We start from the raw sequence: 26,974 nt of genomic DNA, 5'->3' as shown, positions 1-26,974 counted from the left end.
CAGGATGTGGTTCCTAAGCTCTCTGCTCAAGGGTCACCTGTCCAGAGAGACTTCTGACCGCCCGATCTAGGCCTCTCCCACTCCTGTCTCTCTCCATTCCCCACTTTATCATTCTTCATATCAGTCTCATTAGTGGAAGTTTTTTAATGAAGTGATGTCTGTTGAGCCCCCTCCCCTAGAACAGCAACCCGGCAGGGCAGGTGCACAGAGGCCCTGTTTGGCTGAGCTTCCTCTGTTTCCCAGGCAGTGCCAGGTGCAATTCAGGCACCTGGGGGGTGGACTGAACAGTCGGGTGCTGGGTGAAATAACTCCATCCTCTAGGTCTGCCCAAGCCCAGCGGCTCCGCCCTTGACTTAGTCACTCGAGTGCAGGAGGATCTCAAGGGTGAGGAATTTTCCATTCAGGTGGGGAATCTCAGGAGGCAGGCAGGCCCTTTAAAAGTCCAGGGCACCCAGTTTGGAATATCGTTATTAGCGGTGGCCTTCCCAGCGGCCAGGGCCGGCCCGGCCGTCAGCCCTGGGGCCCGTGGCTGGGGCAGAGCCTGCAGACAGCCCGGTGCGCAGCGGCTTTGTGGCTGCGGGCCACGGCCACGTGCGCTCGGGTTCCCTCCCAGAGGGCAGCGGCGGCCGGGCTCGGCGGAGAAGCCCTGTGTGTGCTGGGCCCTTGGGCCGTGAGGGGCAGGAACCAAGGAGGGACGCACCCGCCGCGGTGGATCCGAAGCCCGAGTGCAGGGGGCCTGCGGCCCGCGACCGGAAAGAACCGTGTCCGGTGGTCGCGGGTCCCGGGCCCGCGGGAGGGGACGCGGCAGGCGGGGTAGGCGCTGAGGCGCATCCTCAAGGCCTTCCAAGTTCCTCGTCTCCCCAGACCGCACGCTTGTAACGCCTCAGTAAGTGTTCCTTACACGCCCGCAGAGCAAGGATCCGCACAAGTAGGACAGAATCGGGACACCGGGCGCGCAGCTCCGCACACCCCTGCGTGCGCGCTTGGGTTAGGGTCCCGGGGCGGGGGGCGGGGCAGAGGGTGGGGGGGAGGCGGGGCGGGCAGGGTCCCGGGAGTGAGGGGAGAGGAGGGGACGGGGGCCACCGGCCCGAGGTTGCGTCAGAAGAGACTAGGGGATGGGGGTGGGGTCCTGACCCGAGGTGCGGCCGTGGGGGCGGGGCGGGGGCGTGACGAGGGGCGGCTACGAGTGAGGCGGTGGCCCCGCGATCCGCAACCCGGGATTGGCCGGGTGCCGGCCCCCGCCCCCTGCTCTCGGCCAATCGCCTTCCTCCCGCTCTGGCCGCAGGGTCCTCGGGGAACCCGCCAGCCCCGGGGCCGCGTCTCGGCGTCGCAGCTTTCCGGGCCACCGCTCGTCGCTCCCGGACGTGCCCAGCCCGCCGCTCTTTCCCGGCCTCGGTCCAGGTGAGCACTTGCCGGACCGAGACTCGCCCCACGCCTGGGCGGCCGGATCCGGCTGGGGTCCGGAAGGGGCCCCCGCCGCCCCAACCCCTGCGCCGGGATTGCATCATCTACACCTGCCGGCGGCGGAGCTGGGCCCGCGCCCCTTGCGTCTCGGACCCTCCCTCTACCGCGAGTCCAGCCCGTCCTGAAGCTGCGGGTTCCGCGCCCACGTGGCCCAGGGCCCCTACCCCAACTCCCGCGGCTGCGGAGGGGACGGCAAGGGGCGCGAGCCGGGGGGCGTCGAGCTGAGACTGTTGGAAGATGCGCTCTGATGGGGCCAATCATTGACTTTTCGCTGCATTTTGGATGGGAAATGATTGTTTCGAAAATTGCTCGTTTCCGCCAGGTCTATGGAGTGCGGGTGTGTGTGTGTGTGTGTGTGTGTGTGTGTGTGTGTGTGTGTGAAATATGGATATAGTTGCGCAGGCTGCACGGGAGGTGGCTGCCCCGGGCGGGGGGGGAAGGGAGCGCAGGGCACTCAGGGCCCTGCCCCCAGCACATACTAAAGGGATGCGGGAGGGTGCCCTGCGACACCCCTCCGCGCCCCCTTAGAGCCCTAGGCTAGGCGGATGGCTGAGCTGGAGAATGGGGAGGGGTAGTGGGGGAGGAGAGGGAGCGCAAAACTTAGCGTCCCAAGGATTACTTGGGGGTGCTTATCCCAAACTGTATCCCCAAATGCCCTTCCCAAAGGCCCGGTGACCGGGCGGTCGCCAGATCCACTGTAGGGGCTCGATTTCCCGCCTGAAAAGCCTCACTTTGAAACAGGAGTTTACTGCCTTCTGCACCCTTGGCCCTCACTGGCCCCGTTGGGCCGACAGGGGCGCGCGTGCAGGGTGCCTGGGGAGGGGGGTGGGGGGCGTGACCCCAGGAGGGTCTTGCGGTTTGAGGTGCTGCAGGAACCAGCAGGTCGGCGCCAGGTGAGCCCGCCCTCCCCGGACACACGTGCGTCGGCGCGCAGGGCGCTGTGCCCGCCGGGAGCTGTGCCCGCGGGGAGCTGTGCCAGCCGGGAGCTGAGCCGGGCTGCGCGGGACGGAGTCCGCGGGTTCGAAGCCGGCTCGCCCGGCGAGCATCCCGCCGAGTGCCTATGGGCTCTACCGAGACCCTGTCGGTTTCGACCTGAGTTTCCAGCAGCCCCTTACCTCTCGGGAGGTTGCGCCGGGCGAGGCAAGTCGCCCCTTAGGAGGAGCGGGGCTGCCTGCATCTGCCCGGAGGTCTGCGGGCTATTCTGGCCAGGCCCGCGGCCAAGCGCGCGGCCCCTTGGCCGGGGGGCTGCCGGCCCGTCGGCCTCTGATGCGATGGGAGGTCTACGACAGGGGCGCTTCTGCGCGATGGAAGAACCACCGCCCCGCGGGCGCAGCGCGGAGCGAAGGCCGTGTTCCGCTTACCGCGGGGGCTTTTTGAAAGGTGGGAGCAGGACGCGGCACATCCTTGTGTGATTTCACGAGGGGACCTGAACCCCTGAAATTGTAGTTGGTGATCCCAAGACTTGAAAGGAATCTCTGCTCTAGGCACGTTTAGGGCAGACCGGCTGGGAGGCTGGTTTCTATTGCAAGGGGCGGGGGTCTCCACCTCCCTTACGCTCAGGCTGCCGCCTGGGCGTCTGGGAGGACCTGCTGGGCGCTGGTCTGCACCTGGCCCTGTTCTGGGAGACAGGGAACCAGCTGGGGCTGCCTCTGCCCTTGCTGACGGTGGTGGTACCCACACAGGCCGCTCCTGAGGAGAAAGCCGATGGGTCCACGCGCCTCCATTACACGCCTCCATGGGCACCTCCTAGTGAGGGGCTCCTTGCCCCTTCAGCCCAGTTCCGCCTGAGCCACCCGACCTTTTCACAGCAAAACTGACTTCCGAAATGTCCTGGGGAGCAGAGGCGCAAGGCTGGGGGCTGGGGTCCCTCCAGCTTCCTGGGGGAGAAGTCGGGGCTGCACTCGGAGATCACCGCCCGCCACATCCCCTACCTTGAATTCTTCGCAGGGACCTTCCAAACCCACAGGGCTCCAGAGATGGGGGCGGGGGGGGGGGGGAGAGCTTTAGATTTACAGAAAAACTGAGAGGAGAGCAGAGTTCCCCATGCCCCCCCACACACACAGTTCCCCATATCATTACCACCTTACGTTGCACGGTTGTTTTACAATTACGTAATGAACATTACTGTTAACCAAAGTCCCTACTTATTCAGATTTCCTTAATTTCCCTAATACCCTTTTCTGTTCTAGGATTCCGTCCAGGAGACCCCATTACGTTTAGTTTTCACAGCTCCTTACAGAGTTGGAGCCAGGGGAGCTTTCGGTCATCAGCCTGGTGCGTGATGGCTGTGCACTGGCCGTGGACCCATCCCCTGTTCAGTGTTGGAAATTGCAGACAGGCAGCCAAGTGGCTGAGTTCAGTCCTGGCTTCTGAAGATGAGAGGTGGGCGCCTGCTCCTTGTCACCCAGAAGGAGCCTGGCAGGGCTGCAGCCTCTTCTTCCAAGTGTGCCCGTTCCCTTTCCTGTCTTTCCTTTCCTTTCCTTTCCTTTCCTTTCCTTTCCTTTCCTTTCCTTTCCTTTCCTTTCCTTTCCTTTCCTTTCCTTTTCTTTCTTTTTCTTTCTTTCTTTCTTTCTTTGTCATCTATTTAAAGGTTCCATGAGGTTTTTTTAATTTGATAAAGTACATGTAATATACTGTTTATTTTAATCATTCAAAGCTGTACAATTCAGTAGCAATACACACATTCACAGTGTTGTGCAACCATCACTATTATGTGTACCCCAAAACTTTTCCATCATAACTCAGTACCCATTAAACAGTGACTCCCCTCCGCCAGCTCCTGGGAACCTCTATTCTAGGGACTTCGTATGGGTGGAGTTATGCAATATTTGTCCTTCTTTGTCTTAGGCTTATTTGCCTAAGAAGAATGTTTCATTCCTTTCTTTTATATATTTATTTTTTTATTGGCTGCATTGGGTCTTCGTTGCTGTGCACGGGCTTTTCTCTTGTTGTGGCGAGCGGGGGCTAGTCCTCATTGTGGTGGCTTCTCTTGTTGCGGAGCACGGGCTTTAGATGCACAGGCTTCAGTAGTTGTGACACGTGGGCTCAATAGTTGTGGCTCACAGGCTCTAAGCTCAGGCTAAGTAGTTGTGGCGCACGGGCTTAGTTGCTCTGAGACATGGGATCTTCCTGGCCCAGGGATGGAACCCATGTCCCCTGCATTGGCAGGTGGATTCTTACCCACTGCGCCACCAGGGAAGCCCCTTTTGTTCCATTTTTTAAGGTGAAAATATCATCTTCCTTTTATTATTTCCATCACATAAATGTAGCCTTTAAAAAACTTTATTTATTTGATTGTGCCGGGTCTTAGTTGGAGCACGAGGACTCTTTGTTGTGGTGTGCAGGATCTTTGCTGTGGCATGAGGAAACTTTTAGTTGTGGCATGCGAGATCTTCAGTTACAGCAACTGGAATCTAGTTCCCTGACCCAGGATGGAACCCGGGCCGCCTGCACTGGGAGCTTGGAGTCTTAACCCCTGAACCATCAGAGAAGTAAATGTAGTCTTTTTAAAACAACTTTATTGAGATATCTTTCATATATAAAAGTTGTCTATATATTTAAGGTGTACAACCTGATGTTTTGATGTATGTATACACTGTGAAAAGACACCGCAGTCAAGCTATCAAGATAAATGACATTCATCACCTCTACATAGTTGCTGTGTGTGTGTGTGCACTCACGTGTTGAGAAGATTATAAGACTTCATTCCTTTTTCATGGCCGAACGCTGTTGCACTGTATGGGTAAACCACATCTTGTGTATTCATTCACCCGCTGGTGGACATTTGGTTTGCTTCCAGGTTTTTGCTTCTGTGAACAGTGCTGTTCTGAATGAGTGGGCAAATGCGGTATCAGTGTCCGTTGTTTTGGCAATATGCATAGGAGTGGAATTGCTGGGTCTCACGGTCGTTGTGTGTTTACCCGTCTGAGCAATCGCCCAGCTGTTGTCCATAGCCGCTGGCGCCTGCGCAGTTACGCCTTTTCCTGCGGAGCCACTTGCGCCAGTGGAGCCCCGCACCCTGAGGGGTGGGCGAGCGGGACTCCCGGGACGAGCAGCAGGGTGTCTGGGAACGGCCTCCACTGACAGCCTCTCTTCCCTTCCCTTTGACAGAGCCCACCATGCCTTCCGAGACACCCCAAGCAGAAGAGAGGGCTGCAGGGTGCCCCCACCTCTCAGGGGCACACCTGGGGAAAGGGAGCCTGGAAGAGGGGCCTCCGGGGGACAAGGACGCCAAGGAGGTCCTGTGGATCCGTCCCGATGCCCCGAGCAGGTGCTCCTGGCAGCTGGGCCGGCCCGCCGCCGACTCTCCCCATCACCACGCTGCCCTGTGAGTCCCCGTGTGGGATCGTAAGATGGTCCGTCCGTTATCTCGGGGGCAAGAGTTCGTTACCCGGAAGCCAGACAGTCATGAGGACCTGGGGTGTGACACCCCCCGCTACGTCCCTTGCCGTCACTCTGGGGGGATGTTGAGCTGGGGTGGGAGGTATTTTACAGTTGAGTCCACTGAGGCTCAGAGAGGCCAAGCCTGGTTTGTGCTGTAGCACCGCACCTAGGCCAGTGCCCCCAAGAGCAGATGCTCGACAAAGGGAGGGGCCCGAGTCACACGCTCTGAGTGACGGGTGGGGGGCGGTTTCTCATCCAGATCCGTCAGGCTTCCCACGACTTGAAGCCCTCTCTTGGGCTTTCGTGCAGTGACCTCATTTTGAATACCTGCTGTGGAAAATACAGCTCATTCAGTCCATGCATCATTTTGGGGCACCTGCTGTACTTGTGCCTTGTTCTAGGTGCAGGAGGACAGTCAGTGGGAAAGGAAAAAAAGGCAAAAATCCCTGACCCATCATGAAACTCAGACTGAGCTCCCTGAATCCTAGGATCATCTCTATTTCCTTAGTGTCGTCTCCTAGAAGGAAAACGAATGAGTCAGAGAATACACCTTTTAGATGTTTGATTCTTATTCCTGAGACTCTGCTGTACCAACGTTTGTGATTATTGATTTTAGATTCAGAACTGGGGATGCGGAAGGGATTGTGCTCCTCAGTGGGGCCAATGGACAGAAGTAAAAATTACAAACCCAGAAGCTCCCAACATGAAACATCTCGATGCTGGAAGCTCAGGAGGCCAAGTTGGCCATCAGCCATACAGCGTGAGCCCTCACTGCCAAAACAAACCAGAGCAGGGGGTGAAAGGCCTGTGTGAGGCTGGGGGTGGGGCCCGCAGGGAAGAGGGACCTGGACTCCTGACGGCTCCGTGAGCTTCTCCCTCGGGCCTGGGGTGGCCAGGACACCATCTTACCCAGGCTGTGACGTAGCATCACACCTGCACTTCAAGTGGTGGCCTAACCCTCCTGAAACGCCCTGGCAGGGTTGCTGTCCCGTCCCGAAACCGCTGGTCCCAGTTCAGGCCCACGGTCATGAGGGCCTGGGCTCAGGCCTGAGGCGCCAGGACTCACCTGCTGGCAGGACACTGACCCAGGTCCCTGGAGGAGACGGCCTAGCTGATCCCGGCGGCGAGAGCACAGGGGTGATGAGGCAGGTGACGTGGCTGGGCGGCTTGGGGAGCCCTCAGAGTCGGTACCTGGATGGGCTGGCACTGCCAGCTGTGTGGATGTCAAGGGAAGGGGATTCCAGACGGTTCCAAGGTGGGGCGGGCTTAGAACGAGGAACAGAGTGGGGGCAGCAGAGGGAGGCGAGGGGCTGCGGAGGGGAAGGGGAGGCCGACCCCCTCCCCGGCGAAGGGTGTCAGGTTTATTCTAAGGTGCTGTGGAGCTCTGCTCCTGGAAGCCTCCTGGGCTGTCCCCGGGAAAGCAGGTGAGATAAGGGGTTAAATTCTCTCTCCAGGCCCCGGCCCTGACCAGCGCAGCAGACGTCTCAGGTGGCTTTCCGGCCCCCCAGGGCCTGGTGCCGAGTCGGGAACCCTGAGCTGTCCGCAGGCCCACCATCGCCTGCCCCAGGCCGCCCCCTCCTCTGGCCAGTGTGACCTCTGCTGGGGGCGGTGACTCAGCCTCCCTCCGGGCCTCCCCAGCGTTTATCCTGCCGCCTTGGCTTTACCTAGTTCATGAGTCGGCCCCGGGGTCACCCCGAGCGCTTGGTCTTCCTCCAAGGCTGGGGTCAGGAGCCCTTTGCCTGGGCCCTCCCCTCACCCTGACGTCCACAGCTCTCTCGGCCGAGCCTGCCTCTGGGGAGGCTCGGGGCATCTGTGCCACCTTGGAGGGTGCAGCTGGGTTCCAGCCGGGCCGTGTGGCCACCTGTCTGGGCCCCGGGGCGGACGGCAGCATTCCTGGGGAGCTGGCTCACCACCTGGGAGCGGGGCGAGGGATCTGCGTGGTTCACGGGTTCCTGCAGTGGGCACCGCGGCGCACGCAGGCGTGGGAGCCGTGGGGCGGGCACCTGAGAAGTCCAGGGCGCGGGGATCCCTTGTGTTTCTCGGAGCTCAGGTCAGTTTTGCATCTTCTGGGATGAATATTTGGTAGGGCATCAGGGCATCTGCCCCTGAGGGTGAGGATGGAGGAAACGTCGTGGGGGCCGCTCAGGAGACGCAGGCATTACATGCGCTCGGCTGAGCAGAGGCTGGGCTGTCCCACGGCCGCCTGTTGCCTGTCACCAGCTTCTCAGCTGGAAGAACCACCGGGAGGGGGCCGGTCACCTGCCTGTGAAGGGGGAGAGTTGGCCCGTGAGAAGCGAGTCCCGTTCTGAGCCTGGAGGCCCGCCTGGGAATCCACCTGACCGGGCCCCAAGGACCGAGATGAGCAGCCCGAGGCCTTTGTTCTTGGGTCTGAGTGTCAGGCTTCCCACCACCTGTGCCGGGCACTCTGAGTGATGCCAGGGGCCTGGGTGGGCTCTTTGTAGTCACTGTCACTGCCTGGTGGCCAGACCATCTGAGGGGTCTCTGCCCAGGGGTCCCCACCGGTTTTTTCATCAAAGGAAAGGAAAGGAGGGATCCCAGGAGGCAGGTGCTGAGAGAGGAGATGAATTGAAGATCAAAAACCTAAAAAAGACTGGGACTTCCCTGGTGGTCCAGTGGGTAAGACTCCCCACTCCTGAGTGGGGGGGCGTGGGTTCGATCCCTGGTCGGGGAACTGAGATCCCACATGCCATACGGCGCAGCCAAAACAAAAACAAAAAACCCTAATGGACCAGGACATGCTGTTGTTTTGAAGTCAGTGTTTGTTTAACTTTTTTATGTGGAAATAATTTAACACTGAAAGGAAGTTCAAAAGTAATACAGAGAGGTCATGGGGACTTTCACCCAGCTGCCCACCAACACCATCTGCTACACGGTGCATTTTCAAGCCCGGGACTAAATGACATTTGTTTTCTTAGGTTTTGAGGCGTGCTGGCCCATGCACGTGTGTGTGACCTTTTACCTAGTGTCAATTTGTGTAATCGCCACCCAGATCCTCATGCAAACCAGTACTTGGATTCACTTCTTGATTTATTTAAAAGAACGTGCTGAGGCAGAAATAGAGACACAGATGTAGAGAACAAACATCTGGACACCAAGTGGGGAAGGTGGGGGAGGTTGGGGTGGGATGAATTGGGAGATTGGGTTGCCACATATACATTACCAATAAGAAAAAAATACCAAATTGTACACTTTACATATATGCAGTTTATTGTAGGTCAATTGTTTCTCAATAAAAGTTCTTAAAGGAGAAAAAAAAAAAAAAGAACGTGCTGGACTGCCGAGGCTGGTCCCGTTCGGTTTTGCTTTCCTGAGTGACCGTGGGCACCTCTGTTTTCTAGGGCAGAGCGTCCCCCAATCTTGCCAGATGTCCTGAAGAAGATTGGGGACACCCCGATGGTGAGGGTCAACAAGATCGGAAGGAACTTTGGCCTGAAGTGCGAGCTCCGTGAGTACCCGCGGCCGCAGCCTGCACGTGGCTCCCGGGCCCAGGCCGCGCGTGGGGCCCCAGACCCCGGGGCAGGGGTGTCCGACCACGTCAGGGGACGTCGGGGCGCGTACAGGACAGGGCGGGTGCTGGAGGGGGACCAGGCCCGCTGCGGAGCGGGTGTCCGGGATGAGGTGGAGGGAAGCGTGTCCGGGCAGATGTCGGGGGCAGGGCCTGAGCCAGGAAGGAGGGTGATCTCAGCCGGCCCCCGAAGGACCCAGAGGCCCAGTCCCAGGAGCAGAGCGGGCCGCTCCTCTTGGACTCGTAGGGAGGAGCAGACACGCCGTGGCAGGGGTGGGCCGACGTGACAGTGGGGGCAGTTGTTGTGGTGAGGGTCCCAGCCGTCCGCCGGGCGGGAAGTGGCTGCCTCGGTGCTCAGACAGACGGTTCAGGTCTCACTTATGAGACACAGAGTGGGAATTTGGGGGCTGTGTCTGGCCTTGTCCTGGGTGAGCAAGGAGGTCACCCGTGAGTCTTATCCAAGTCCTATGCGGAAGGGGCTTCTTTGCAGGAGGCTATTTCCAGGAACAGGAGAAGCTGGGGGCTTTCTTCACCTCCGGTGTTCTCTAGGGCAGAGCCCAGGTAGACGTCAGCCTTGTCCCAGAGGAAGTGGCAGGTGCAGAGGCCTTGGGGGGGACCAGGCCTGGTGCTGCTAGGGCAGAGAGAGCTGGAGAGGGGAGAGCGTGGGGGTCCTTGGGGGTCGGCAGCTCCTCGGGGTGGGACTGAGGCCGTGTGGTCGATTCACCCCAGAGGCACCATCATCACAGCCTTCCCGCCCACCCCTCCAGTGAAGAATTCTCTCTTAAGCAACGAGCAGTACATGCTCCCAGGCTCTGCTGGGGCTGCGAGGGCCACCCCGGAACAGCCCAGGAGAGCTAGCATCTGCTCTGTGCTCCTCTGTCACATAATAGAGACCATTAACTGGTACCCCGGCAGGCATAGACCTGTTGCACCTTAACTTGGCAGGAGCTCCTGAGGTAGCTTTTAGTGTGTCCATTTTACAGATGGAAAAACCGAGGCTCAGATTGGTTACATGGCTTGCCCATGGCTGATCAGCTTGAATCCCTACGCGCATGCTGGCCTTCTCCTGGGCTCATTAGAATTTTCTAACTAAGTACTTCAAGTGTGTGGCCTATAAGAGTCCTGGGACGCAGGCCTCCTCAGCGGTCAGACATTCGAGAGCCCCCCTTCAGTGTCCCGGAAGGGGCCTCTCCGGGTCCTAGGGGAGAAAGCCTATCTGTGGTCGTGGACTTCAGAAACCAGGACAAACCAGGATGAGCTTGGTTTGTGGGTGCTCCAGGCCGACCTGGTCCTTCCAATCACTTTTGGTGCCGTATCTCCCCCTTTCACAAAAGCTGCGTATTTTTAAGAGGTGGGAGGGAGTCCTCCCCTCAGGAAAGAGGCGCAGAAGCAGAGGCTGAGGCACAGGAAAGGACGTCGTATCTGCTGGGTGGGGAGGATGGTGGGCGGCGGGTGTGGAGGGTTTGGGGGTCCTGGTCTGGGGATGAGGGGAGCTGTGGTTTCAGGACATCAGGCTGTCCCGGCCCCCTGGGTATGGTCGGGCCGTCTGCCCTGATCCAAGCCTGGGGCTCCAGCTGGCCGCCCCCTGCACGCCCAGCAAGCCTCTTTGGGGCTGTGTTGCCTCACGGGGGTGGCTCTGCCCATCTACCCAGTGTGTGTGGGGGGGTGGTCCTTGGGCTCCTCCGTCTCATTCACTTGGAGTGGCCGCGTGGTCCCCAGTGGGTGGGCTGGGCGGGGGGGTGAGCACCCTCGTCCAGGGCAGGTGTGGGAGGCGGCAATGGAAAGGTGATGGTTTTCAGAACCGCTGAAGCCCGTCCCCGCATCCCGGGCGTATCGGGTGCTGGGGAGGGGCCGGCAGGCAGCACTCAGGGATCAGGGGCCTCTTCCTCTCCTGTGACGCATCTCTGGCTCCCAGTGGCCAAGTGTGAGTTCTTCAACGCGGGCGGGAGTGTGAAGGACCGCATCAGCCTGCGGATGATCGAGGACGCCGAGCGCGAGGGGACCCTGAAGCCCGGGGACACCATCATCGAGCCGACGTCAGGGAACACAGGTGGGCGTGGCCCCGGGCTGGAGCGCCCGGCCTGGGGGGCCCACCGCTACATGCGCCGGCCCATCCCTCAGGCGTTCCCTTCCCTCCACGCACTTGGCTCAGCACCGATGCCGTGTGCATGTGCGTGTCTGAGCCCAGCTTCCTCTGACGCCTTGCCATCCGGGCGGCGTTGGTGATGTTGGAGTCTGTTATGGGCGCAACTACCCCTAGGAATAAAACTCTGTCCTAGTGTCCTATGGCTGAGGTAATAAGTCCCACAGCCCGGGTGGCCTAATCAACAGGCATTTATTGTCTCACCATCTGGAGGCTGGACTTTCGAGATCCAGGGGTCACAGGGTTGGTCCCTCCCGAGGCCTCTCTCCTGGGCGCGTAGACGGCTGTGTCCTCTCTGTGTCCTCGTGTGCACCCCTCTGTGTGTGTCTGTGTCCTGATCTCTTCTTCTTCCTCTTCTGCTGCTTTTTTTAAAATATGTGTTTGTTTATTTGGCTGCATTGGGTCTCAGTTGTGGCACACGGGATCTTTCGTTGCATCACACGGGATCTTTCGTTGCATCGCAGGCTTAGTTGCCCCGCTGCGTGTGGGATCTTATTTCCCCGACCAGGGATCAAACCCGCGTCCTCTGCATTGGAAGGCGGATTCTTAACCACTGGACTACGAGGGAAGTCCCTGATCGCCGCTTCTTATGAGGACACCAGACATATGGGGTTAGGGCCCGCCCACATGACCTCGTTTAACCTTAATCGCCTCTTCAAAGACCCATCTCCAGTTACAGACACCTTCCGAGGCGCTGCAGGGTGGGACTTCAGCATACCAATCTTGGAGGGACACCGTTCAGCCCATAACACTTCACCCTCTGGCCCCCAGAATTCACGTTCTTCTCGAATGTAAAATACGTTCACCCCTGTCCCGACAGCCCCCCAAAGTCTGAACCCATTCCAGCCCCTGCACTAAGTCTCACCTAAGGATCACCTCAGTCAGAAGTGGATGAGGCCTGAGGCTTGCTTCCTCCTCACGCAAAATTCCTCTCCAGCTGTGAATCAGACCAGTTCAGACCAGACAAGTTACGTGTTTCCAAAGCGCAGCGGAGGGCCAGGCACAGGAACGACATTCCCATCCAAACCCGGGAAGGGGTCACGGGTCCCAAGCAAGTCTGAAGCCGAGCGGGGCAAACTCCATGAGCTCTTGGGGCTCCGGGACCCTCCACTCTGGCCCCATGCTCTGTCTTCAGACTCACTGGGGGGCCCCGCCCCTCAGCCGTAGACCGAGGCCCTGACCCCTTTAGAACCAAAGAGAGGCGTCTGGCCCTGGGCCTGTGCTCCGGGGTGGGGGTGACAGCGCGGACCTCCAGCCGCCTTCGGGGTCGCTCTCCTACCCATGAAGGGACCCGCGTGTTCACAGCGAGCTCCACGATGTCTGCTGCTACTGTCACCTCCTAGGCGCCCAGTGAGGGCTGGAGGAATTGGGGTTCATGACGTGCACCCCCGTTTTCTCTGGGCACACTTGCCTTTTCATCTCTGCCTCCACACTCTTATCTCCTCATTTGAGGGGAGATGGGGATGACGTAGGGCATTTTTGCAGTGCCCTCTCCCCTGGGCCTTTGGGGCTGGAGGCGGGGTCTGGGGGGCGCCGTGGCCCTCTCACCCCATGTGCTGTCCTCAGGGATCGGGCTGGCCCTGGCAGCCGCCGTGAAGGGCTACCGCTGTATCATCGTGATGCCGGAGAAGATGAGCACGGAGAAGGTGGGTGGGTGCGTGGGGGTGGGGCATCTCCCGGGCCCCCTGCCCTCGTGCTGCAGGCCTGGTGGGGAGGTAAAGGGCGCTGCGTGTCTCTGCAGGTGGACGTCCTGCGGGCCCTGGGGGCGGAGATCGTGAGGACGCCCACCAACGCCCGATTCGACTCCCCTGAGTCGCATGTGGGGGTGGCCTGGAGGCTGAGGAACGAGATCCCCAATTCTCACATCCTGGACCAGGTGAGGCCGGGGCCTGGGGTCAGTGTGCGCCCAGGGGTTTGGACCACGTGGGGCCTTCCCTGGGGGATCTCTGTTGGGGGCTTGGGGTGGTGTCACATCTGCAGCAGGAGTGGAGGCTGCAGAGGGACCGACGTACAGGGTCACGGTCACTGGCTTCTCCCGACCCAGCGTGTGGCCGGTGGGGTCAGCCAAGTGTCTGGCTCTGCTGTCCGTGCGCCAGCTGCGAGAGCTCAGCTCAGCGTGCTGGGTTGGAATGCCCTTTGCAGAGGACCCCGGAAGCTCCCCACAGGCATAAAATACATGCAAACCTTTTGACGGGAAGCTCTTTTTTGTCAATCACTCCATGTCTGGATGAATTCAGAAATCCCATCTTCTGGAGAGCTGACTTTTTTTGGGGGGGAGGGGACTTGGACCGTTTTTAAAGTCTTTATTGAATTTGTTACAATATTGCTTCTGTTTTATGTTTTGGTTTTTTGGTCTGAGGCATGTGGGATCCTAGCTCCCTGACCAGGGATCGAACCCGCACTCCTCTGTAGGAGGGGAGTCTTAACCACTGGACCGCCAGGGAAGTCCCAGGAGAGCTGAGTTTAATGCTTGGTGTCTGTTGAGGTGCCCGGGCCACTCCCTGAGCTTCTGGGATCCTCTCTGGTTCACAGTGAGCTGTTTGTCTGGTGCCCTGTGGCTGCTGCCAGTTCTGTGCATTGACCTCAACATGGCTCTTTTGCTCTTTTTCCTTGCAGTACCGCAATGCCAGCAACCCCCTTGCTCACTATGACATCACGGCCGAGGAGATCCTGCAACAGTGTGACGGTGTGTACTTCTAACCCTGCTGTCCATCTTGACTGGGAGTGTACAAGTCACTTGCCCTCTCCTTGGTAAACTCCTATTCATCCTTCAAAACCCAGCTCAAATGTCCCTCTCTGTGAAATGCCTTCTAGACCATTTCCCTAGAGTGGTTTCCTCCCTCAGTTGTGCCCTCTTGGACTTTGCCCGTGCCTTGCCTGTAACACCAAACATATCATGCAGTTGTATTCGTTTACCTAGCAGTCTTTCCTCCAGACCTGTAGGAGTTCTTGAGTGCACGAAACAAGTGTGTCCCAGGCTGGTGCTGGGCCCACAGCCGGAGCTTCACTTTGCTGAATGGCACTTGGCCTCAAACCCCAGCTTGGGCTCTGAATTTGACATTCAGGTTTTCTTATCTGAGAACTGTGGTGGGGGTGGTGTCTCCAATTAGCTTACTCTGTACGGACATGAGGCTGCTTGGAACCTCTTCACACATTCGGTGCCAAGGCCTGTGGAGGTTGTGATGTTTTCTGATGGGCTGTTTCCCTAAGAGATTTTAGGGAGGAGTTGACAGGGGCTTGGCATCCCTGGCTTCCCGTTTGGAGCCTGGCATTGGCTTAGGTGCCCTCGTTCTGTGCCGAGGAGCCGGGCACCAAAGTCCAGGCATCTGCTCACGCAGGTTTTATGTGTGAGAATCCTCTCATTTGGCAAAAACAGCCTTTCTGCCTTGGCATGGGTGCCTGCGCTGACTTGTCTGCCGGGTGCCCACGCTGGCCACCGGGCACTGAGAGCCTAGACAACACCTTTGCCAAGCAGAGTGGTTTATTTTGGTTCCTGTGATAATTCAGTTCACTTGTCCACGTCGTCTGAACCAAACAGCTGAAGAAAACATGAAGAGCCTCCCGGGCTCAGCCCTCGGCGTCCTGTGCCCCGCCTCCCGCAGGAAGTCACCTTGTTCACGATTCACTGCAAACAGGGATTTCAGGGACTGGCTGCCGTCTAGACTTACACGGGGCTCCCTGGGCCCCTGTCCCTGTGGACCCGTCTTAAAGATGCAGGACTCTGATGAGAGGCTTTAAATTCAAGAGTAGCTTTGCTTTTGTCCTTTTCGAGAACCTGCCTTTGTCGTGGTTGGGGACGTTCTTGCTTCTTGTTAAGAGTGGAGGGCCGACCCTTCCTGCCCCCCGAGGACGTTCTCCCTGACGTGGCCTCCCCCCCACCCAGGGAGGCTGGACATGCTGGTGGCGTCGGCGGGCACGGGTGGCACCATCACAGGTATCGCCAGGAAGCTGAAGGAGAAGTGCCCTGGGTGCAAGGTGAGGGGCTGCGAGGGCACCCTGCCCTGCCCTGCCCTGCCCGGGGGAGGCGGGCCTGGACGTGTGTGCGTTTCCCACCTGTGGCCTGAACTGCAGCTGGAGGCTTAACTGTCAGGGTCCTCAGCCTTGGGCCTTCTGGGCGGCCTCTGCTTTAGAGCTGAAAGTTCTCATTCCTGACTCTTCTGCATGGACGGCCTTGCATCTCACAGAGTGTGTGTACCTGTACCTGCCCAGGAGATAAAGGATGCAGCAACGCATGACCTGGGCGCCCAGATGAGCTGGGGGTGGGAGAGTCGATTTGGGCAGCCACCAGGGGTCGTTTCAGAAGCCATAAGATCTGAAATTCCGGTCCTGCAGCGGCCCCACCGGGGCTTTGAGAGTCGGGGAGGGGCACCTGGGCCTGGGGAGGGATGTGGAGAGACCCCCACTGGTGGTGCCGAATGCATCCTCTCTCTCTGTCTGTTTCTCCGCCATCTGGGAGAGGTCGGTCCCAGCACGCCCCTCGCCCCGTTGTCCTGGGGGCATCTCTCAGGCTGTTCCTGGGAGCCCTGCACAAGAGGAGCTTTCGGGAAGCCACTTCCCCCGGCCTCGTGCTGCCCCGAGTGCCCCGAGCTGGACATTTACCGTGTGATCTCCCAGCGCCTGGGCCTGGGTTGGTGGTTTTTGAGTCTTGCGCCTGGGGCCCGGGAACGGGGCCCACACTCTGATGACAGCCGGGCGCGTCCAGGTGAGACTTGAGCCCTAAGGCCGCCCACTCTGCAGATCATCGGGGTGGATCCCGAAGGCTCCATCCTCGCAGAGCCCGAGGAGCTGAACCAGACGGAGCAGACGGCCTACGAGGTGGAAGGGATCGGCTATGACTTCATCCCCACAGTGCTGGACCGGACGGTAGGCAGGGCAGCGGTGACAGGTCCAGCCCTCAGGCCACACCCTTGCCCTGGCTGAGCACGGGCGCCCGGCCGAGCGGGAGCAGAGACGTGAGCTCTGTGCTGCCCAGGTGGCACTAGAGGAGGTGCAGTCTCAGGGGTCATGACTCGGTGACACGTGGTACTGTACCCGATGTGAGTGCCATGGCCCCGCTGGGCAGACCCAGAGGCCCCTGCAGGGGGTTGGGGGTGGCACGTCCAGCCCGTGCACAGACCAGGCCCCAGCAGAGGGAGGGTGTCGGGTGGTTGGGGCCGGTGAGCAGGCCAGCGTGGGAGAGGTAAGGACTCAGAGAAGGCGCTCTCTCTTTTCCTTTTTCTTTTTTGGCCGCATCGGGTCTTAGTGGCGGCACGTGGGATGTGCGTTGCAGCATGCAGGCTTCTCTCTAAGTGTGGCGTGCGGGTTTCCCCTTCTATCGTTGTGGCGCGTGGGCTCCAGAGCACGTGGGCTCTGTAGTTGTGGTGCACAGGTTTAGTTGCCCTGCAGCATGTGGGATCTTAGTTCCCTGACCAGGGACTGAACCTGCATCCCCTGCATTGGAAGGCAGATTCGTTACCACTGGACCACCAGGCTCTTTTTAAGAACCTTCAAGGATGCTTCAGTCAGAGGGACCTAGACTAGAGTGTGGCCGTGCAGCGGGCCACACTGGCTGGCGGTTTTAGTTGCCACGTGCACAGTGTGTGGACCTGGGGAGGCGTGGGGGCGGGGGGCGACGACCTAGGTCTCCAGATGCGAGTCCCAGATCCCAGAGGCCGGGCCGCGGCCCTGGAGGCCCACGGCTGCCTGGCCTGAGGTCACCTGTGAGGTTGCAAACTGGGCAGTGGGCCTCGCGCCCCCCGCGCCCCCGCTGCCCGACGGCTGAGTGCCCAGCGCTGCCCGAGCTGACCACCTGCCCTCGGCCGCCCGCAGGTGGTGGACAGGTGGTTCAAGAGCAACGACGAGGAGGCCTTCGCCTTCGCCCGCATGCTGATCGCGCAGGAGGGGCTGCTGTGCGGTGAGTGGGGCGCCCGGCGCCCGCCCTCTGCCCGCTTCCCGTCGAGCATGCGCAGGACCCCCTCCCCCCCCCCCCGGGGCCGCCCGCCGCCCCGCCCCCCACCCGCTCCAGGGCTCGGGATCCACGGGAGGCTGTGGTGGGGACGTGCTGAGCAGACGTGACGCGCAGGGGTGATGGGAGGCTGCGGGTGGACCGTGAGCAGCGGGGGCCCCCCGGCACCCCGAGTCCACTGCTCCCCCGAGGATCGCTCCGGAGCGGGTGCGGGCGTGCTCGCGCGCTCCCCTGCACCCGCCCGGCGCGCCCACCCACCCCCGGCGGGTCTGGCCCCGGCCCTCTCTGCAGGTGGCAGCGCCGGCAGTGCCATGGCCGTGGCCGTGAAGGCGGCCCGGGAGCTGCGGGAGGGGCAGCGCTGCGTGGTGATCCTGCCGGACTCCGTGCGGAACTACATGTGAGGAGGGCCCCCCGCCGCCGCGAGCGCCTGGGCCGGGCGGCAGCAAGGAGGGGGGGGGGCGCGCGGGCCCCGCTCGCGACCCGCGAGTGCGTGTTTTCCCAGCCGGCTCGCGGCCGGCTCGGCTCTGCGGGACGCCTTGGAGAGTCGCGTGTGTCGGCAGCGCCGAGGGGCCCGGCCCTCCTGCCCCTTTGGTCCTCTGAGTTCCCTGGGCCTCGTCTTCAGCCGGGAGGCGGGGACGAGGATGAGGATGAGGCCGTAACCGCCCTGAGAACACCTCCCCGCGCCCCGCCCACCGGCTCCATTGCGTCACCCGCGCTCTGGCCCCGACTGGGCAGACCCGGGCTGGGGCCAGCGGCCCAGAGGACAGGCTGTGCGATGGCCTGGCGGCCTCCCGGGCCCCATCGGGTCCGATGGTGCTCAGTATTTGCTCACCGGCCCGGGCGGCGGCTTGCAGCCCTCTGCATCCGGTTCCCAACCCTCGGGCTGATGCTCTGCCTGGGGTCGCCGGCTGAAAGAGCCAAGGTTGCTGTGCAGGAGGGGACGCCCAGGGGGCTAAAGACCTACCCTCGGACCCTCTGGCTTCCTCCCTGGCCCGGGAGTGGCAGGCTACACACCTTGGGGGAACTCAGCCACCCCCGGGGGGTGCCTGTAGTTGGGGTTCCGCTGGGGGGTGGGTCACGTCTGGGTGTCCACTGCCAAGCTGCTCTGAGCGTGGCCGCCCGCCCACACCACCCAATGCATGAGAACGGCCGTCCTCCTGTGTGCCTGGCCGGTTTGCTGTGCGTGCCCGCGCGTGCCCGTGTGTGTACAAGGGAGAAATGGCGAGAGTGTGGGTGAACGGGCGTGTCCTCGGGCACGTACGTCTAGGCTGGGGGGCTGGGAGTCCTCTCTGCTCCCCACTTTGCTGGCCCTCATCTCCCTTCTTAGGGCAGGGCCCTGGCAGCCCCCGAGACCTGGTCTGGTGTCCTCTGACCCCGGGTGGGACAGGCTCCCTCAGTCCCCTCCGCCAGAGCAGACGTGAGGACAGGCAGGGAGGAGGCCGCCAGGAGCCCCGAGGGGGCGTGACACCACGGGCTCCGGGACAGAGCTGATACTGACCTGGGTTCTTGGACTCTTTCATGGATAGAGATTGATCAGAGGCCAGACAAGAAATTCAAGCAGGGCTCTCCTGGGACTGGTTCTGCAGCAGGGGGCAGTGAGAACAAGTCACAGGTTCCCTTGCCCGCTCCCCTGGAGGCGGTGGCGAGCTGGTCCCTTATAGAGGGTGAGGGTGGGGGTGGGTCCAGGCTCAGGCTGGAGGGGTGGCTTCGGTGGTGTGACCTTCCCTTTGGTGGTGCGTGTGCAGGGGGCACGCACAGTGCCCTGCTTTTCTCCTGACATCTTAGAAGTGGCAGGTGGGTTTTTGGTCTTTTGGTATTTTGTCCGTAATTTGCCCCAACGGCCTGCACACAGCTACTTTTAGTCCCTTATGGTTTCTTCGTATTTGGTTGCTCGGGGAGGAGATGTCGGTCCAGGTACAAGCACTGCAGCAAAGGGTCCCGGGTCCCAGGTCCCAGCCTGTCACGGAGCCTCCTGCTGTGCTTGAGCTCGTTCAGCCCTGGTCGACCAGGTGCCGCCACCGACCATGGTTCCTGGGGGGTTGGTCCTTCTGGACTCTGGCTCTCAGGCCTCTGCGCGGAGCCTCCAGGAGCCCCTGGGGGGTCTCTGCTGGACCGTGGAGTCTGGGGAGGGATGCTGGGCTTTCTCTGAGAACGTCAGCTCTTGGTGTGGGCAGAGGTGGTGGTGAGACCCTCTGCCCAGGCCCCGGTGGCTTCTGGTGCCGCAGGTCTAAGTTCCTGAGCGACAAGTGGATGCTGCAGAAGGGCTTCATGAAGGAGGAGGACCTCTCGGGGAAGAAGCCATGGTGAGGCCGCCACTGAGCAGAGACCCTCCCCGACCACATGCAGGCGGTTTGGGGCTCACGTTCCTGGTACCCAGGGCATGTGCGCTGTCCTGCACTGGCTGGGTCACGCCCGTCTCCCTGCCCTCACAGAGCATCCGTCCTGGACTCGTCTCCCGGTTCACGACCTCCCTGCCCCGCCCTCTTCCCGCAGGTGGTGGCACCTCCGAGTTCAGGAGCTGAGCCTGTCGGCCCCGCTGACTGTGCTGCCCACGGTCACCTGTGAGCACACCATTGAGATCCTGCGGGAGAAGGGCTTCGACCAGGTGCCCGTGGTGGACGAGTCGGGGTCAGTGTCAGCCTCCGTCCAGAGCTCTGCCCTCTGGGCCCTGCCGGGCGCCTCCAGCCTGTGCTCCATGTGCTCTGTGTCGGCGGTGCTGGATGGGGTGACCCCACAGCTGGCCGGCTGACCTCGGTCACTTTGCAGTCAGATGCTCAGAACATTGGACGGCTGGTCCCTGAACACCGCCCGGGGTGAGGCGGCTCATGTTAACCCTTTGGGCCTTAATGCCTCCGTCCCACCCCACTGCACCTCGTGTGTGCGTGGGAGGCTGGTGCAGGGACCTGGCCTTGCTCTGAGCATGTGCCTGACAGTGGCAGATGTGCTCTGGTGACGGCGACCCACTATCAGGGCTCTCCCAGGACTGTCCCAATTGTAGCACCGAAAGTCTCACGTCCCAGGACACCGGCCCCCTGGTCGCTCTTGACACCTGTCAGAATGGACATGCCCAAAGGACTCACCGGTTTACTGTCTCCCTGCACTGGATGGTCAGCTCCAAGGGCAGGGCGTTTGGCCACTGCTGTGCTCCTGCCACACGGAGACCCTGGGCAGATAGTGGTTGATTCCAAGAGGAGTTCTGGGTTCAACCCTGAGGGCGGCTGTGTTGAATTCTGCCGTCTTGGGGAGAGGGAGGCACCAGCGCTGACCCCTGCCCTGTCTCCACTTCCCCAGGGTGATCCTGGGGATGGTGACCCTGGGGAACATGCTGTCGTCCCTGCTCGCAGGGAAGCTTCAGCCATCGGACCAAGTTTGCAAGGTCATCTACAAGCAGTTCAAACAGGTACGAGCCCTGCTCAGCCTGAGCAGTCAGTGCTGAGACCAGCTCTGTCCTGGGAGGCGGGGCCCCTGTCCCTCGGCACTGCTCTGGACCCCATCAGACCCGTGAATCTGAGAATTCATCCCAGCGTCACAAATGGAGAAGCCCCAGGTGGGGAAAGTCCGGCATCGGTGAGGGCTCATCCATGTCCGTACTTGGGCAACTCCTGGGACCATCATCCCAGCCAAGCCGGCATGTGTCAGCGTGGCCCTCCCAGGGCACCGGCCCTGATTCTGTCCTGCGCACACACCCATTTACAACACCTGCCACGCCTGATTAATAAGAACTAGAATGTTCTGGGGCTGTGCCGGGGCTGGTCAGACCCCGTGGTCATCCTGAGATGGTGGCCACCCTGTGTCCCCGAGGGCGGGTAGGGTCAGGGCAGCCCCTCTCCCTGGTCTTCTGACACCTGACATTTCACAACCCCTTCCTCATCTGACCCCCAGGAAGTGGGCGTGGCGGGTTGCTGGCTGGCTCACACTTGAAAGGCTACGGGTTGGAGCCCAAATCTAGGGATGAACTTGATTTTCCTCTTCCCCCACCACACATGTGGCCGAAGTGTCGCTGGAATCCGTGTATTTCTCCCTGTTCCCACCCTTGCTGCCATTGCCTCCAGCGCGGTCCCTGCAGAGCCCCTCATCCCTGGCTCCAACTCCCCGGGACCGGAGAGACCACAGGAGACGTGGGTGGGGTCCTGTCCCTCCCTGCCAAGCCCAGCCCCCCGCGGGGAGGGTCCCAGCCCTGTCACCCCTGGCTCCCCCTCGTCCGCCTGCCCTCGTGCTCCGACGGGCCAGTCCCCTCCCGCTGCCTGCGCACTAGCCGTCTGTGCTCCCCCGTCCCCCACCCCCTGCCCGTGGGCCCCTCCTGCTGCCGCAGGCCTCAGCTCAAACATCCCCCCACCCCGGCCTCCCTGCCCCCCGGCCCTGAGCACCTAGCACACGGGGTGTTTCTTGGAGGGTCTATTGCCCCCCTGCCCCGGGGGAGCTCCGAGAGGCCATCCCACCCCCCGGGGCCCCTGAGTGGGGAGCACAGTGCCCGGCGTCGCGTGCGGGTGGTGGCCAGCCAGGCTGGGCGGGGGCGACCTCTCCGTCCATCCCGTTGCCCACCAGCATTTCTGGAAGCTTCTGCCCTGCCTTCTCGTCCCTGTGCTGAGCGGACCACAGCGCCTCCCATTTGACAATTTTACCATGAACGTGCGCCTGCGAGACCATCCCCCGAAGGCCTCCCCGCCCCTCCCCACCCCAGCCAGTCAGCATCCTGTCCCGCAGATGCTGCGTGTCTCCCGGCTCGTGGGCGCACGCAGCCCCACCGTGTGCACCCTTGTCTGGCTTTCACACAGCAGAGCGTTTTGAGGTCCCTCCGAGGTGTGGTGTGCCCGCTGACCACCGCTTCCCGTGCCCGAGCCCTGTTCTTTTGTCTCTGGCCTTTTCTGTCGATTCTCCGCTGTGTCCCTTCCCTCCCTCGCGGAAGGGCTGAGTACCTGTCACCCCCCCTTAGTGGCCAAGCCTGACCTCAGCCACAGCCTTTCTCTGGGGTGTAGTCGAGACCCAGTCCCCTGGGCTCTAGTGCCACCGAGACTCTCGGGGGTCTTGATGCCCTGCCCCTGAGCTGCTGGGTGGGGCCCCATACGTGGGTGCAGGATGTCCTTCAGTGGGGTCCCAGGTATCCTGGTCCAGATAGTGTCCCGAGGAGAACGTGGCACTGTGGAAACCTGGGTAGGTCCCGTCTCCTGGGCACACCCGCCCTGCCCAGGGCGGCCCCTTCCCGCTGCCAGCGCCACGGGGGTCTGGCTGCCAGCAGTGAGTGGCACAGGGAGGTCCCCATGGAGCTGTGGCGCCCCTTCCTCCCGGCGGGGAGGGGAAATCCTGACCCCCGTGGTCTACGGACCACGTCCAGCGTCCGACCTCATAAAGCCAAGCGTCGGGGAAGTTGCCTCCACAGCCCAGGGCTGCTGTGTTGCACAGGCTCAGCGTGCACTCGTGCTCCTCGGGCAGGTGTGCCTGGCCCTCTGTACACAGGCGCAGGCACGGCTGACACCTCCCCCCCGGCCTGGAGCCTGCGTCTTCTCACAGGGACCGTGCTTCCGTTGCCAGAGTCAAACGAGAAAGGGCCTCCGTGGGGCTAAGTGCTTTGGAGATCACCTTGGGGTTTGGAAAATGGATGCTAAGTGTCCTTTTTCTCTTCTTCTTGGACGTTCTCATCATCTGTCTGTTAGCAGATGGCGCGGAGCAGGCCCCCGCGTCCCCTCCCCTCCCCGTGCCCTGTGCTGTTGCGTCTTGCCCTGATATGGGCTTTGTTCCGATGGGCGGTGACTATTACAGTGTCTGTAACTGAAGCCTCTAGTTCACCAGGTCCCGTCTGGTTGCTGCAGCTCTGTGGGTTGTGACACAGGTACCTGTAACCATTACAGCGTCACACAGAGTCGTACTGCGTGCAAGGGGCCCCACGTCCCGTGGCTCCCCCCACCCGTTCCTCCCTCCCTGCAGCCCTGCAACCACTGCTCTTACTAGTTTTGCCTTTTCCAGAAAGTCACAGGGGTGGGATCATACCATGGGAAGCCGTCCGAGGGGCTCTTGCCCTGAGTGACACGTACGGAATCTTCCAGTTCATCCAAGTATCTTTTCACGTGTGTCGTCTCGTTCAGTTTCTACGTCGGCAAGAGGCTCCAGAAGAACTTCTGGAGGGACGCCAGCATCTCCTGCTGCCTTGTGCTCCTTTCCTCGGGCTCCGGCCAGGCCGGGCTGCCCTGGTGGGCGCTGACCACAGCTTCTCTTCCAGATCCGCCTGACGGACCCGCTGGGCAAGCTCTCGCACATCCTGGAGATGGACCACTTCGCCCTGGTGGTCCACGAGCAGATCCAGTGTACGTGGGGCCCTCTGTGGGCGGGGGGCTAGGGAAGGGCTCAAGAGCCCTGTGGGGCCGTGGCCACCGAGCCCCCGGCCCCAGGGGCCTCTGTGTGCTTTCCTGCCGCGAGCTCACCTCACTGGGAGTCGGAGGTGCTGACCCCCAGCCTTGGGTGCACATCTCAGAGGGACCCTGCTGCAGGCCAGCCTGGGTACCAGCTCCTAGCGAGTGCACGGGGCTTTAGAACCTGCTCACAAAGCCCTTCCTGGGCCTCCTGGCCGCATCTCCGGAGGCCGGGGGTGTTGTTCTGGTTCCCAGCAAGGATGAGGGTTGTAGAAATTCTGAGAATTGGGGGGGCCTTGGAGGCCCCCGTCCCTCCCGCCAAGGGCTGGTCCCAGGGCCGGGGCGCCCCCGCCCAACCCTGTCCTGTGCTTGGCTCCACAGCGCGGGACCTGCCTTATTGGGGGTTGGGGGGAGGGGCTGCAGGTACGTGCGCCCCAGCCACCCCTCGGCTCGGGGCGGCGCCGGGGCCAGCGTGGACCGGTGCAGAGGAGGGCGTCCGGGCCCAGGGCCCTGAGCTGGGGCGGCCCGCTGCTCCTCCTGTGTCACGGGCGCACCTGTTGGAACGCCTGCGCGCCCTGACCGGGCTTCCAGCTGTAGGGTCTGTGAATAGAGTTTCCCTGGACACAGCCCTGCCTAAAAGCACTGTCCACGGCTGCTTTCATGCTGTGTGAGCAGAGCCAGGTGGTCATAACAGAGATCGTGTCTGACCCAGCTCTGGCCCACCTCTCCCGGGGCACCCGGAGTCCGCTCCCTCCGCCCTCCCCTGCAGGGCTCAGTCCTTCTCCAAAGCTGCCGCTTCCTCTTCTGGGTGCCCCTGGCTTTTCCTGAGGTGCTCTGAGCTGGCCAGCGGGATGCCTGGCCCCTCTGTACCTCCCCCACCCACAACTCGTGTGACCTCTGCCCTCAAAGCCCTGAGGGACTGACAGGGACGTGGGGTCTGGTGGAATGAGATGCAACCCGGAAGTTTCCCACCTGCCACCCACTCTGCCCGGCCCGCTGTGTGCTTGACGAGAGCTGTCAGTCAGGGTTCTCCCAAGAAACAGAACCCGTAAGATGTGTGTGTACAGAGATTTGCTGTGAGGAACTGGCTTATAGGCTGGCAAGCCTCAAGACCTGCGGGGCAAGGGTGCAGCCTCGAGACCCCAAGAGCCCATGTTCCCGAGTCCAAAGGCAAGACATTTCCATCTTACTCGTGGACAGGCAGCCCTTTTGTTCTATTCGGGCCTTCAGCTGATTGCACGCGGCCCAGCCACACTGGGGAGTGCGATCTGCCTTACCAGGTGCATCCAGCTGAGAGCTGATCTCACCCAGAGACACCCGGACGGATGCTCGTCCCGCTGTCAGGGCACTCCATGGCCCAGTTGAGTTGAAACATAAAATTAACCATCTCCACCACCCTCTCTGCCCTCGGGCAGCAGGGCCGGGGGATGCCAGGCACCCATGTTCATTCTAAGCCTGAGAGAAAGGCATGGGTTTGAGGACAGAATCGGGGGCCAGAAATGTGAGCTGGTGGGGGTGGGGGTGGTGGGTGTGACCGAGACTGAAATTTCACGCCAAGTCTGGGGCCGACCGCCGGCCGTTCTGAATGAACGTGACCCTCAGGTGCCCCCGGTGGGCATGGCTCAGTGGCTCAGAGGGGTCAGGGCCCTGCCCTCTGCAGCTCTGCCCACCTGGCTCCTGTGGTTGGGCTCCCTGGCACACAGGTGCCCGAGGACACAGGGCAGCCTCGGGGCTGGCCACCCCACCCCCACCCCGTGCCGGCCCCCCCACCCCCACCCCGTGCCTGGGGGCATGGCTGCCTCAGATCCGCTCCGGGTGGAGGCCCCTCTGAAGCTGTGGCCTTGTCCCTCCTTGTCCCTTCTCAGACCAGAGCCACGGGGAGTCCAGTAAGAGGCAGATGGTGTTCGGGGTCGTCACTGCCATCGACTTGCTGAACTTTGTGGCCGCCCGCGAGCGGAACCGGAGGATAAAGTCAGGAAGTGCCTTGGAACCCAGAGGCGCCGGGACCGCGGCCGAGCCCTGATCCCCACCGAGCCTGCTCGGCAGCTCCCTTTTGCTTTTGTAAACACTAAATAACAAGCACGTGATTTTTAGCCGCCTGGCGCTGGGCATCACTCCTTCGCCATGGGCAGCAAGGATGCTCACTGCTTAGCCCGGGGCCGGCAGAGATGTTATAGTTTCCCTGGCTCCTAAATGAATCTATTTATAGTTTATTTGATTAGATGTGTTTTTCTTTAACTAACTTTCTCTTAAAATGTTTCAACGAGCAAAGCTATCAAAAGAGAACTCAGTCAGGCGGATGGACCCCTGCCGTGACCAGGCAGGGTGACTGAAGGCAGAGGCCAGTGCCTTTCCCAGGAGTCCAGAGAGGGGAGCAGCAGAAGGGGGCCCAGGAAACTTGGGGTCGGAACAGTGGCCCTTCTTCCGGCAGCGTGGTCCACTTGGGGCCGGGTTGGTTGGAGTGGTGTGAGTGTTTGGGGTTTTTAATTGAGGTGAAACTCACAACCTAAAATGATCAATTTTCACGTGTGATTCAGTAGCGTTTCTTAGAGGTCGTCCAGCCACCGTGTCTGTCAAGTTCCAGAACATTTCCTCCCCCTATTAAGTAGTCACTCCCCTCTCCCCTGCTCTCCTGGCCCCCACTGTTCTGCTTTCTGTCCCCATGGATTTCCCTATTTTGGATACTTCATATAAAAAGAATCATATAATCTGTGACCGTTTTGTGTCTGGCCTGTTTCACTTCGCCTGAAGTTCCTGAGGTTTGCTCACACTGCAGCACAAGTCAGCACTCCTGGTTTGTGGCTGAACAGTATTCCTTATACAGATGGACCACACTGTGCTTATTCATCCTCAGCTGATGGACACTTGGGCTGTTTCCACTCTCGGGCTGTTGTGACTAGTAGTGCTATGAACACCCATGTATGAGTATTTGAACACCTGTCTTCAATTCTTTTGGTTATATGCCCAGGACAGGAATTTCTGGGCCACGTGCTAATTCTATGATTAGTTTTTTTTGGGAACCACTAAATTGTGTTCCACAGTCGCACCATTTTACATCTCTACCAGGAGTGCATGAAGGTTCCAATTGCTCCACGTCCTCCCCAGCACTTTTATTGTCTGGGTTTTGTTTTTTATAGCCATGTTAGTGGGTGTAAAGTGGTATCTCACTG

General features: G+C 60.9%; 1 protein-coding gene across 6 annotated transcripts; it reads left to right on the top strand.

Moving 5' to 3' along the window:
* Nucleotides 1-377: 377 nt before the first annotated feature.
* Nucleotides 378-26,513, top strand: CBS (cystathionine beta-synthase). 6 transcript variants are annotated; one of them, XM_057697235.1, is made up of 17 exons: nt 378-384; nt 1,286-1,401; nt 5,575-5,791; nt 9,207-9,313; nt 11,289-11,423; nt 13,083-13,162; nt 13,258-13,392; nt 14,133-14,202; nt 15,400-15,491; nt 16,254-16,379; nt 17,325-17,409; nt 17,752-17,857; nt 19,686-19,763; nt 19,954-20,088; nt 20,752-20,860; nt 23,675-23,759; nt 25,670-26,513. In XM_057697235.1, exons 3-17 carry the CDS (start codon nt 5,583-5,585, stop codon nt 25,825-25,827), a joined length of 1,710 nt encoding a protein of 569 aa, XP_057553218.1. In that variant the 5' UTR covers nt 378-384; nt 1,286-1,401; nt 5,575-5,582; the 3' UTR covers nt 25,828-26,513. The 6 variants fall into 6 exon arrangements, with proteins under 6 accessions (XP_057553218.1, XP_057553219.1, XP_057553217.1 ...); XM_057697234.1 differs by lacking the exon at nt 378-384 and adding an exon at nt 400-886; XM_057697236.1 differs by lacking the exon at nt 1,286-1,401.
* The last annotated feature ends 461 nt before the right edge of the window (nt 26,514-26,974 follow it).

Source organism: Hippopotamus amphibius, chromosome 10 (genome assembly GCF_030028045.1).
Source record: "Hippopotamus amphibius kiboko isolate mHipAmp2 chromosome 10, mHipAmp2.hap2, whole genome shotgun sequence".
NCBI classification, from domain to species: domain Eukaryota; kingdom Metazoa; phylum Chordata; class Mammalia; order Artiodactyla; family Hippopotamidae; genus Hippopotamus; species Hippopotamus amphibius.
This window is presented reverse-complemented; position numbering and strand designations above follow the sequence as displayed.